The sequence below is a fragment of the Cheilinus undulatus genome, linkage group 23, assembly GCF_018320785.1.
Source record: "Cheilinus undulatus linkage group 23, ASM1832078v1, whole genome shotgun sequence".
Taxonomy (NCBI): Eukaryota; Metazoa; Chordata; class Actinopteri; order Labriformes; family Labridae; genus Cheilinus; species Cheilinus undulatus.
In genome coordinates this window covers 27480592-27493302 of record NC_054887.1, presented here as the reverse complement: position 1 = coordinate 27493302, position 12711 = coordinate 27480592, and the positions used below count along the sequence as shown (strand labels likewise).

Sequence of the window (12711 nt, the reverse complement as noted above, 5' to 3'; positions counted from 1 at the left end):
GCCTACGGTTCCAAAGTGCTGATAGGGTGAGGTCTTCTTGGGCTGCCCACCTTGTGGCCTTGCTCTGATATCCTCCATTATATGGAACTTGGCTCTCAGTTGGGAGGTGGTGCAAGGACTCACTCCAAGTAATGGCGCAACTTGGTTTTGCAGAACACCAGCTTGAAGTTGCCCTGTTGCATGGGTCCTATCCACATCAGTCAAACATGGCATACTGATTCTTGGAGCAGACACCTAATGACCACTGTAGCAGGCCCCATGCTGGGTGCAACCTACATAATAAGCTCTGCTGCTCATCCCACAAATGCATGATCCTTACAACTGTGGCACCATTTAAGCATAGGGGAAATAAACAGACAACACAAATGTCCTTACTTTTTATGCTATGTTTATATCGAAAGAGGTTTACAAGAAAGAAAGAGGTTCATTCTAACACATTCTTGCTTATACCCTTCATCTACACATCATCACTTATTTGTATTGAAATACTTGGCACTCTTACTTCTTAATGAGACATATGTTTCCTGTTTGTATTTGCCTGAACAAATTACTTGCCTGTATTGTTGTCCCGTTCTTAATTTGCTGCTGTTGACTTCAACACCTAAATAACTGAAGTGAACTGAAGTGCACTTGAGCATGTTGATTCATCATCAACATGAAAATGTGCTTCGCCGGTGGAGTATTTGCTTCTTCTTGTTAACTTTACCGTGAAAACGTTGATTTCACTGCAATCAGCAAAACCCTTTAGCAGCTCTATGAAGAGTCTGCCAACAGCCCGCTCATTAGTTCTATTAGAAAGAAACAAGAAATCATAGTGTGCAAGTCTGTCTTGGCATAAAGTTATTCAAATCTCTGCATATGTGCATTTTACTGTCATTTCTAGCAGGTTCCAATCTCCCACATATAATCTAATACATTAAAGCAGTGATACTCGATTCTCTTGAGCCACATGTGACTCTTTTGTGATGATTTGTGGCTCTTCTGTGTCTTTATTTGAAATATTTTCCCCCCAGAAAACCTTAAAAAGGGTCAACTTTCACCTCAGAAATTATACATTGTGAGTAACATGAGTCAGTTTGTTTCCCTCTCTTGTACAGTTGGCTTGAATTGTCAACCTTTATTTTTTAAAATATATTTCAATTGCCCTTATTTGCAATGTTTCCCCCTTTTTTTGCCACTTTTAATCTATTTTTACAGCTTTTTAAGCCCAAATTTGCCACTTCTTTTGCCCCTTTTCACCACTTTTTCTTTTTCATCCTGCTTTTTGCTATTTGCAATTTTTTCCTCATTTTTTTGCAATGTTTTGCCCCTTCTCACTCATTTAAGCTGCCTTTTTCAATTGAACGCCACTTTTCCCCCATGTTTTTCTACTTTTTTCAATTTTAGTCTCTTTTCACTCATCTTTTACCACATTTACAGTTTTTTGACCATTTTTGCCACCTGTAACTCATTTTTTACTCAATTTTGCCACTTTTTCTCCCCATTTTTGCCAATTTCCAACCATTTTTTTCACTACTTTGCCGGTTTTTGACCATTTTGTCACTTTTGTTCATTTTAGTCTCTTTTCACTCATTTTTTTGCCAGATTTTTGATCAATTTTGCCACCTGTAACTTGTTTTTTGTTTTCAGTTTTTGCCTCAGTTATCTTGCTTTTTGCTATTTTAAATTTTTCCCCCCTTTTTTGCAATCTTTTTGCCCCTTCTTGCACATTTAAATGGCCTTTTGCCATTGAATGCCATTTTTTCCCATTTTAGTTACTCATTTTTTGCCACATTTTATTGTTTTTAACCATTTCTGCTACCTATAACTTATTTTTTAATCAAATTTTGCCACTTTTCTTCCCCATTTTTGCCAACTTTCACCCACTTTTTGCCACTCTTTGCTGCTTTTTGACCATTTTGTCACTTTAATGTATTTTTATTGCCACCTAACCTATTTTTCTGCACTTTTCACCACTTAGATTGTGACTCTTGCAAAAGTAGTGTTTTTTTGTTTGAGCAGGGTTGAGTAACTGCGTTAAAGAATAGTTTTCCCAATGCCTGTACTCTCTTAAGCCTGACACCATGCACATTATGCTCCAAGCTGGAGAGCTGAGTGTTAAAGCAAGAGAAAAATAACCAGGCAATATCCCTGTGGTGACCTTTAAACATGTATCAGGCTGTTTAGATGACTATTATAAAGCAGGATTCACTCATAGGTCCAATCAGGGATATTATGTCCAACAAAGGCCTCTAACAACCCGCTCATAAAAGACTAATATCCCTTTCTGGTGATTCATTCTAAAATATTTCCAAGGCACCAATCTACTTAATCAGCAGACAGATAAAAAGAGATGGCACCATAATGATTTCAAATGCCTCTCTGTTGTAATGACAGACCTCAGCTTTGTATTTTACAGCTTCTGTAAAGCTCCTAGTACCGTGCAACGTTTAGCATGTTTTACAAGTAAATAAAAGCTTGTGTGCCATGACATCTTGGCCTCTTATTTACGGGAGGAGAAGCATCAATCAATACGATTTGTTGAACCTGTAAGGAGCTGTAAATACTGGGAGCCTGCTCCAGTCAGATAATCTGATTGTATGTGGTGTGAATCAACCTGCCAGGATCAGAGGATGACAAAAAACCCCTGATATACAAAGAAAGAGTCATATCCTCACTTTTCCAAAAGCCTTAACTTGCTTTTGTTAGCCCTTTATTTATCAGGCAGTAGCTCGAGTTTCTGATGATTTATGCCTGATCCACCCTCTCCCATATTTTAGTGCTTCTACTTTCCAGCATTTGTATTATCACCACATTTTGCACGTTCAACAAAAATGTAAAAGGGAGCTTTGCAGATACTTCTCCCCTGTATTAGAGTGGAGACAAGCCAAGATTTAATTGTGCTTAACAGAGCACATCTTTCTGACCTCAGAAAATCAGATATTACCATTAGCTTCCACTTAGCAGCACAAGGAATCACAGATATCTCCACTGACTTGGAAAGGCAAAAAAAAAATCTCACATAATGATCACACTTGGATGTAGTAATGCTGGAATATTGACCCAGAGTGAAAACTAAAACCCTCCTAAAGCTCAGTTTGCAGGCAGATTAAGAATATCAGATCACTGATTTGTCCTTTTTATTAATTTAAGCTCCTGTGAGGGATTTTTAGCTGATGTTAATACTGATTGGTTTTTTCTAATCAGTTTTTTCGAATGCCTAAAAGCACTGCTGTAGGGTAGATGTCAGACCAGAGGATCAATAACATGCAGCTTTTACAATTTTTATTCAAGAGTTTCCAACAGGTTGCACATTTTCTATAAAGAAGAATGAGATTTTTTTTTTTTTTACCAGGAAATGTTATTCCTGTGCATGCATGAGGGGATCAGCTAGGAGGTAAATAGAAAAGACAAGGTTTAATCAATTAATTTTTTATTAACACAGTAATTTATAAAGTTTATTTTTAAAGTGGGTGTTCATTTAAAAACTGCATGAAATCTTTAACGTCCAGCCTGCCTAAAGGATGAACCAAAGAGATTATGAAGTCACAGATCAATTGTCAAAGTCTTGGGGACTCATGTTCATCCTTTACTTGTCAACAGAATATTTTAAGAAAGCGTCAACAGACAGTATTCAAACATTGCACCAATACTAGACTCAACTCCAGGACCAATTAGATTCTTGAAGTCAAAGATCAAGGTTCAAGGTCTTCAGGCATCATGTACATCCCTTACTCATTGACACAGAATCTGAAAAATGCTTCTACAGATTCTTCAAACCTTAAATAAATACTGGACCCTGCCTCAGCAGCAACAAATTAGACATTTGAGGTCATAGATCAAGGGTTCTGGCCATGGGGCCTCAAGTTCATGTCTTTCTGGAAGACTAAATCAAACTGTACACATATATAGACCCTACCTCAAGGATAAACCAATTAGATTTTCATATCATATATCAAGGTTAAAGTCTTTGGGCCTCTTAATTCAGCCCTTACTTTTAATAAACTTAATACTGTTAGTTAATATATTCAATTACAAATGACATATTACTTAATATTTCATTTGTAGTTTAAGATTGAACTGAACTTTTAAGGCCCAACAATTTCAGAGGCATACAGCCACAGAGCAGTCATTCTAGATATCAGTATTTCCCTAGAATGATATGTTTTCTAGTTGTAATTATCTTTGCTTTAAATCTTTAATTTAACCCTTTGGCTGCACTCGTTTAATACTGTTAGAACTGTTGAGTTTGTATTCCTTGAGGCCAGGGATGTCAGACTCAGTCACAGCAGGGGCCGAATTCTGAATTTGGGTCAAAATTCACCATAAACTGTCAACCTCATCTTCACCGGGAACAAATAATAGGGTAAAAAATGTAACATTGATGATAATGATTTTGAAATTAAAAAAGAATCAAAAGCTAAAATCATGGTATCTAACAGTTAAAGTACTAAAGAAAAATCAAAATCATGACTTTAAAAGTCAAAATATGAGATAAAATTCAAAATTATGAGTTTAAAAGGTCAAAAGGTGATATAAAAGAATTACAGTTTAGAATTGAAAAGGTCAATATTTGGGATAAAAAGTTATATTTAGGAGTTGAAAATGTCAAGATAATGGAGAAAAAAATCTAAATCACGTGCTTAGAAAGTGAAATATGACATACAATTCAAAATCAAGAGTTTTTAAGGTCAAAATATAAGACGAAATTAAAAAAAGAGTTTTAAGTGTTAAAATATGAGATACAATTTAAAATATTGAGTTATAAAGGTCCAAAGCTGAAATAAAAATTTAAGCTTTTAAACAGGAAAGGCTAAAATTTGTAATTAAAATTCAATTTCATGAGTTTAACATGTCAAAATATGACTTAAAAATTAAAATTGTGAATTTAAATGGTCAAAATACTAGATACAATTCAAAATTACATTTTGAAAAGATCAAAATATGATATAAAAAGTCAAAACCATAACTTTAAATCATAGCTGTGATGCAAATTAGAAAATAAAAAATAAAAAAACACAAATTTCCTTTCCCACATTGCTGAATTTTTAATCACATTACTTTAATTCTTTAATATTTCTAATTCTTACAACTTAACAAGGATATTTTAGATCATCAAGGTTAAGTTTACATTGTTATACTGGAGGAAATCTGCAGACCTCATACTGGTGGGCCAGTTCAAATAAAAATATGATATGATCTGGTGGGCCAGACTTGGTCCATGGGCCTTGAGTTTGACACCCCTGCTTTAGGCCTTTATGTGTGAATTTTCCAGACCTTGCTTTACTCTCCCTGACTTTTGATGCTTACTTTTATATTTCCTGAGCTCCTGCCTTTGCTTTGCGTGCTTCTGTAAATATCTGTTTTTAAAGGGGCGATTCATCTGAAATGTGTCATAAGGTTTTTGAGAAATGCATTTGGTGAGGTGGGGGATGCACATGAAAATACAACAGGTTTGAAGTGCTTTCAGAAATGCTTGCTGCTGTTTTGCATGTACTTTCTATAACCACAGTGATGCTAGCTATTGGTTCAGGCATTCTGAATCCACACTGTGGTGTTTTTAGTGGCTATACTAGGATGAAAAAGTAGACACTAGTGTTTTCTATTCCTGTAAAACTTCTTAAACTCAGACACAAAGGAACATATTTTCTCATAAATAAAGTGAATTTGAAGAAGCTGCACCAGAAGATTTCAGCTCACTGCATGACTCATCAGGAGCAGCCTGCGCCCAGCGTGAGAGCAAACAGGACGCACTGCCAGGTAATTCTTCACTATTCATTGTGTTGGTCCCTCCACTATCTCTGTGTAGGTGTGCATTGTGCGTGCTGTTTACTGTACATGTGGGAGTTTGTGTGTGAAGCGTCGGACCTGCTCGCTCATGCTGTTGATACCGTCGGGGCCCAGCAGGTTCACCGCCTGCTTCACCAGGTCTGTCCGTCCGCAGTTGAGCATCCTGAAGCCCAGATCCTGCAGGAACTTGGCCTCTGTAGACGCCGCGTCCAATTTTCTGGTGGCACAGAAACAATCCTCCGCTCTGCAGATGGAAACAGCAAATCCATTATGGTGATTAAGTCGTAGTGTTCTTGGATCTGTGGATTTACATCTCATTGTGTGCTTAAGAAAGGAGCAAATGCATTATCCTATAAAAGTTGGGACGCTGTTAAAAATGTCAATAAAAACAGAGTGCAATGATTTTCAAATCTCATAAACTCATATTTTACTACAAAAGAACATTAACAACATACCAGATGTTAACTCTGAGATATTAAAAATATCAGCTCATTTTGAATTTGATGGCTGCAACCACCAACCTCAGAAAAGTAGGGACAGGCCGACAAACGTCTGGAAAAGTAAGTGGTTCTACTGAAACATGGCTGGAGGGAAATGTGATGAATTAGGTTAATTGGCAACAAGTCAGTAACATGACTGGGTGGGAAAGGGATGTTTCAGTAAGGAAAAGATGGGCAGAGGTTCATCAATTTGCAAATAACTACATCTTAATGTTGTGGCACAATTTCAGAAAAATGTCCTTAACATTAAAATTGCTAAGACTTTGAATATCCCACCATCTACAGTCCATAATATCATCAAAATATTCAGACAGTGTGGAGAAATGTCTGTGAGCAAGGGTCAAGGCTGAAGGTCAGTACTGGATTACTGGTGATCATCAGGCCCTCATGCAGCACGGCTTTAAAAACAGGCATGATTCTCAACTGGACATCACTTAATGGGCTCAGGAATCACTTTCTGTTAACACAGTTGGCCATGACATCTAAACATTTATGTTAAATCTGTGCCATATTAAGAAGAAGTCATATGTGAACATGATCCAGAAATGCTGCCATGTTCTCTGGGCCAAAGCTCATTAAGAATGAACTGAGGCAAAATGGAAAACTGTTCTGTGGTCAGATTAATCGAAATTTGAAATGATTTTTTAAATCCACAGACTTTGTTTTCATTCTCATTACGTATTTCCCAAAATCTTTGCCCCCTTTAAACTCTTTTTCACCACTTTTTTCTGATGTTTTTGTGTCTTTTAACCCATTGTTGCCCCCTTTAATCCCAATTTACCATCTTTTCTGCCCATTTCGCCTCTGTTAACCCATTTTTTTGCCACTTTCTGCCTTTTGTTGCCTCTATAAACCCTCTTTCACTATTTTTATGCCAGTTTTTGCTCGTTTTAACTGCATTTCACTCTATGTTATGCTCCTTTCTGCAGTTTGTAACCCCCCGTTTTTACTATTTTTGAGCAATTCGTTGCAACTTTCTGCCAATTTTTGCATAATTTCTACCTAATTTTGGCACATTTAAGCCATTTTGGCCCCTGTTAATTTTATTTCACCACTTCTTTTTCAGATTTTAATCATATTTCACTTTACCTATGCTCATTTTTGCCATTTGAAACCCCCTTTACCACTTTTCCATCTGTTTTTATAATATTTTAGCCACTTCTACAAGTTTCTGTCTATTTTTTGACTCTGTTGACACATTTTTTGCCACTCAAAACCCATTTCTTGCCCCTTTTAAGCTCAATTTACAACTTTGTCTGCCTATTTTGCCTCTATTAACCCATTTTTGGCCACTTTCTGCCTTCTGTTGGCTCCAGTCACCTCATTTCAACACTTTTTTAAGCTAATTTTTTAGATTTTAACCACATTTCATTATTTGTTATGCTCATTTCTGCAACTTTTTACCACTTTTTATACCTGTTTTTAAATTTTGCCATTTCTGTGACTTTCCCCCTATTTTTTGCTTCTGTTTACCCATTTTTTTTGCCACTTTAAACACATTTATTCTGTACTAAGAAAAGCAGCTGAAGAAGGATTTCAACTACGACATTAAAAAACAACTAAATAAATAAATAAAGAATCTGATAACAGTGGTGATTATTCAGGTAAAACAAAAATCAGTTATCACAGCTTAGATTTACAGTGGACCATGATTTTGCTGATCTCCATGGACCCCCTAATTGGCTGAGCACCTGGAAAGCACAACTTTTTTGGAATTGGGGTTGTATAATCAGTCAAAGTATATGATCTGAAGTTTTGAAAAAGCTGTTTTCATCAGACCTAGACTTGAAAACCCATCATTCGCTCCTGTACTCCCTTCATTTCCTAAAGTAGCTTTCCTCCAGGTGAAGCTTTGGCCATGACTCATTACTGCTCACTCATGTTCCTCTAAAGCCTCTTAATCCACGCTGCCAGCAGCCGTCACAGCTGACGCCTCTCCGGGGTCAAAGAGGAACTTTTCCTTGACGTTCGTCCAATGTTATGCGACAATTCCACCTGACATATGTGAGGAATTAAACAGCAATTCACACCTCAGACTTTCTCTTTCATTATTTCAAGGCAAGAATTTGAAACGCGCTAAGACTCTTAACCCAGTGACACCGACAGAGAATCAGTGACTGAGCTGCTTTATGACAAATACTGAGCAGGAATACGTGACTGCAGGTGTTATTGTGATGGAGAGAGGAGGGAGAGGTAGAACGGGAAAGAGGACTGTAAGTAAAGCATACAGAAAGAAGATTTATCCCTGAGTCATGATGCCAGCCAATGAAAGAGAGACTTGATGAAGTTGCTGCTAAAGCTCAGGAAAACTTTTAATTTGATGGAGAGAATGGTGTTTTCATAAAACTTCTCAAAGTTTACTGAAGTTTCAGGGGTGGAGAGCATTCTCAATCTTCAGTATTTGTTCTTAAATGTTGTCTTAAGTGAGTCAGTTCTTCTTCATCAGTTCTTACTTTATTTGTCGTGGCTCGCAGTCGACGCCGGGCAGGAGCAGCCGGGCCGCCTGTCTCACGTCATCGCTGTCCACTGAGAAGCTTCGCCGATGCTCTGTGTGGGCGACCGCAACCCGGATCCACTCCATCAGAGGCGGCAGTACGATGAACGGCCTGAAGGGGGAGACAAAGGAGAGAGATATCAGACAATGATAAAAATGAACCTAACTTAGAGCAGTGGCGAGACACTGAGAGGGGGTCACCAGATGCCTTCATGAACTGGGAAATATTTTTTAGATGATATAAAACTGTAGTATTAGCCATTGTAATGAAAAGATATGCATGAAATGAGTTAAATGTAAAAAACAAACAAACAAACAAAAAAAAACGTTTATCAGTAGCATTGGTGCTAGCATCCTGAATAACTGTTCCCTCATTATGGAGCTGAAAAGCATGTCGAGCTGTTAAGAGGTTTTTATACTGAAAATATCTATTTGTGACACTTTTTAACCACTTTCCATACCCAATTTTGCCACAGTCATTGGCAACTTTCATCAATTTTGGCACAATTTGGATCCTTTTTTGCCACTTTTTACCCACTTTAGCCACTTTATACCAAGTTTGCCTTATTTCAACCAGTTTTCATCACTTTTCCCACCAATTTAGACACATTTTAACACACTGTTTACACTTTATGTCAATGTTTGCCTATTGGTGCTTCTATTGACCAATTATTAGCCCAATTAGCCCCTTTTTAACACTTTTGATGCCCATTTTAACCACATTTTACTACAGTTCACCCATTTTTGCCAGTTCCAACCCCTTTTTTTGCATGTTGTCGCACTTTTTAACCCACTTTAATTCTGTTTTTAAGAAAATGGGTTTACATTTTTAAGAAGGCTGTATACTAAGGCTCAAACAAATAAAAAAGATATTTGGGATATTTGTAGCTTTGATAAGAGTGGTTATTATTCAGATTAACTGTATGGATATCATAGCATAACTTCAACATGGGCCCCAAGTTAGAATGGGTCCTAGAAAGCCCCCCCCCCCCCCATTCACGGCCTTTTCTCCACATGACTATTCTTAATTGTGCATGGCTGTGGTTAACCACCTCAGGGTACAGTGGGGGTCCCCGGCCTCTGGCACCTTTCTTTTGGGGGTCATGGGCTGAAAAGGTTGAGACCACTGACTTAGAGCATGCAAACTTTTTATTGCACTCTTTATATAATTTAAAAATTGAATTGTTTACAGTTGATAGGATCTGACATTTTTCACTATTAGGACGGGTTTGTTCATCCTTTCTGACAGCTTTCAGGATATTTCTGTCTTGCCAACTGAAACGAACAGGGATCTTTTGGGAAAAAGAGGATCCAGCAACACTTAAATCACAATCTGATGATTTTTGGGGATTTCTGGGATGTCACATTACTGTCAGTCAAATCAGATAGAAACAGTCATGATGGCGTTACAACCTGAAGATACTCACTTTGATACCAGATACAGACCTGATGTTTTTGACCAATACTTAAATTTTCAGGGGATTTTACCAAGTAAACTTCAGATAAACCACACAACCCAATTCCTAAAAAGTTGGGTCGCTGTGTAAAATGTAAATAAAAACAGAATGCACTGATTTGCAAATCTCACAAACCCATATATTATTCACAATAGAAAATAAACAACATATCAGATGTTTAAACTGAGATGTTTTCCTATTCTGAATTTGATGGCAGCAACATGTCCCAAAAAAAGTAGGCGCAGGGCCATGTCTACCATTGTGTAGCATCCCTTAGTAGTCTGCAAATGTCTGGGAAGGGAGGAGACAGGTCGCTGGAATTCTAGGAGAGGAATGTTGTCCCATTCTTGTCTGATGTAGAATTCTAGCTGCTCAACAGTCTTGTGTCTTCCTTGCCAGATTTCTCATTTTATGATGCTCCAAATGTTTTCTATTGGTAGAAAGTCTGGACTGCAGGTCAGTTCAGCACCTGGACTCCTTGATTGTGAAGCCATGATGTTGTGATGGATGTGGTGTGTAGATAAACATATCTTGCTTAATATGCAAGGCCTTCCATGAAAGAGGGGCTGTCTAGATGGAGGCATATGTCGCTCTAAAACCTCTATCTGCATTTCAGCATTGATAGTGCCTTTCTAGATGTTTACGCCGCCCACACCATGGGCACTAATGCAACCCCATATCTTCAGAGATGCAGGGTTTAAAACTATGCACTGATAACAAGCTCCTCTTAAGTCCACAGCACATGGCATTCTCGGTTTCCAAAAACAATTCAAATTCAGATTCCTCTGACCACAGAACAGTTTTCCATTTAGCCTCAGTCCATTTTAAATGAGCTTTGGCCCAGTCCACATAACATATAATCATAGTATTTTCAGAGCCTGAAGTGAAAACTGCAGATTTAATCAGGACTAGACATATGGGAGCATGTTTATCATTTATTATATTCACTAATAATAGCTGACAGGTGGATTTCTGTGAAAAAGGGTTCAAACATGAGATAATTCCTGATAAAACTGTTGCAATCTAACAACCACAGCATCTTTCCTTTCATTTTCTGAATTTATCCATCTTTTTGGTGTCGGATGGGGAGCTTTGGGGGGTTTGATACGACCTCTGAGCCATCAGTTGATGATCGCTGTTTGAGGGCAACATCTTGACAACGTCTCTCTCAGAGAAGGCCTTACATATTCAGCAAAATCACATATCACAACAGCATGGCTTCACAATAGAAGAGTCTGGGTGCTGAACTGGCCTGCCAAGATTTAAGATCTTCCCAGCAACAAAAACCATTTCACGCATTATAAAAGGACAAAGAAGACCCAGGAATGGGACAACATTCCTCTCCTGAAACTCCAGCAACTGGTCTCCTAACTTCGCAGACTTTCACAGACTGTTGTTAAAACTAGAAGGGATGCTACACAACATGGCCCTGTCCCTACTTTTTTGAGATGTGTTGCAGCCATCAAATTAAAATTGAGCTTCATGAAATAGTAAAATGCCTCAGCTTCAACATCTGATATGTTGTTTGTGTTCTATCGTGAATAAAATATGGGTTCTGAGATTTGCAAATCATTGCATTCTGTTTTTATTGACATTTTACACTGCGCCCCAACTTTTTTGAAATTGGGGTTGTAGTATTTCTTCGGATGCATGAATAAATGTAGATGTTTTGCACACATATTTGCAATGTTATTCTGACTTTTGGGGTTAAAATAATTTCTTCAGCTGAGAATGTTTTCTGAAAACATGCTGTGTTAACTTGCTCTGCGTCTTATATTCCCTACCCAAATAAATCACTAAATATAGAGACTGTGGTCCACCAGACAGCCACAAACTTTCTTATTAAAGATGCCCACACAGATAACTGAACAGGCAGCTACATGAAATCAATATTCATGAATTATAACCCAGATAGCCCTAAACAGAAAGGGATCTAAATGGTTCAACCTTCGTAAATACGGTTATTACCTTCTTTAATCAAAATCAGTAATGGCTCTTGCCTATCTGACAAGTTCATATTTCATCATTTATTTCCAGGGCAAGCGCGTGGAAGTGTGGATAGAGTCTAATCACATAACCTGTAAATCACCTCATCTCTCTCTTTCACATAAACACACACTGACTTTTATGTTCTTTTACCTGCTATTTATCTTGTCACTCTGAGTGCAACAGCAGCAGAATTCAGGTCAATCATTCATCAGACATTTAACCCCTGCACACCTGTTTATGAGCAGGATGAGCAGAGATTTTTATTCAGCGAATATGAATACGACTCATTGGGACTGACGGGCCATATTTAAGGTCGAGATCATTTCTACTGCTGTGCACAACATCTTTACTGACACAGCTGTTGGAAAAGAGATTCTCTGGCCTGATGTTTTACTCTCAGTGCTTACACATCATTAAAATAAAGGATTTAGAGAAAAATGAAAATCTAAAGCTTCAAATCTGAACCATAAGAAAAGTAAAGAGGCTAAAGGTGCCTTCAAAT

The 12711-nt window shown here is 37.7% G+C and overlaps 1 protein-coding gene across 3 annotated transcripts in view; it reads right to left on the bottom strand.

Moving 5' to 3' along the window:
• The window catches only part of LOC121505440 (ankyrin repeat and BTB/POZ domain-containing protein BTBD11-A), a 358909-nt gene that overhangs the window by 43696 nt on the left and 302502 nt on the right, over positions 1 to 12711 (bottom strand). For all 3 annotated transcript variants that reach the window (XM_041780785.1, XM_041780786.1, XM_041780787.1), the window contains exons 4-5: positions 8723 to 8875; positions 5848 to 6013 (exon numbers count right to left, since the gene is read on the bottom strand). In XM_041780785.1, the coding sequence (XP_041636719.1) occupies positions 5848 to 6013; positions 8723 to 8875 (319 nt within the window). The remainder of the gene's footprint in view (positions 1 to 5847; positions 6014 to 8722; positions 8876 to 12711) is intronic.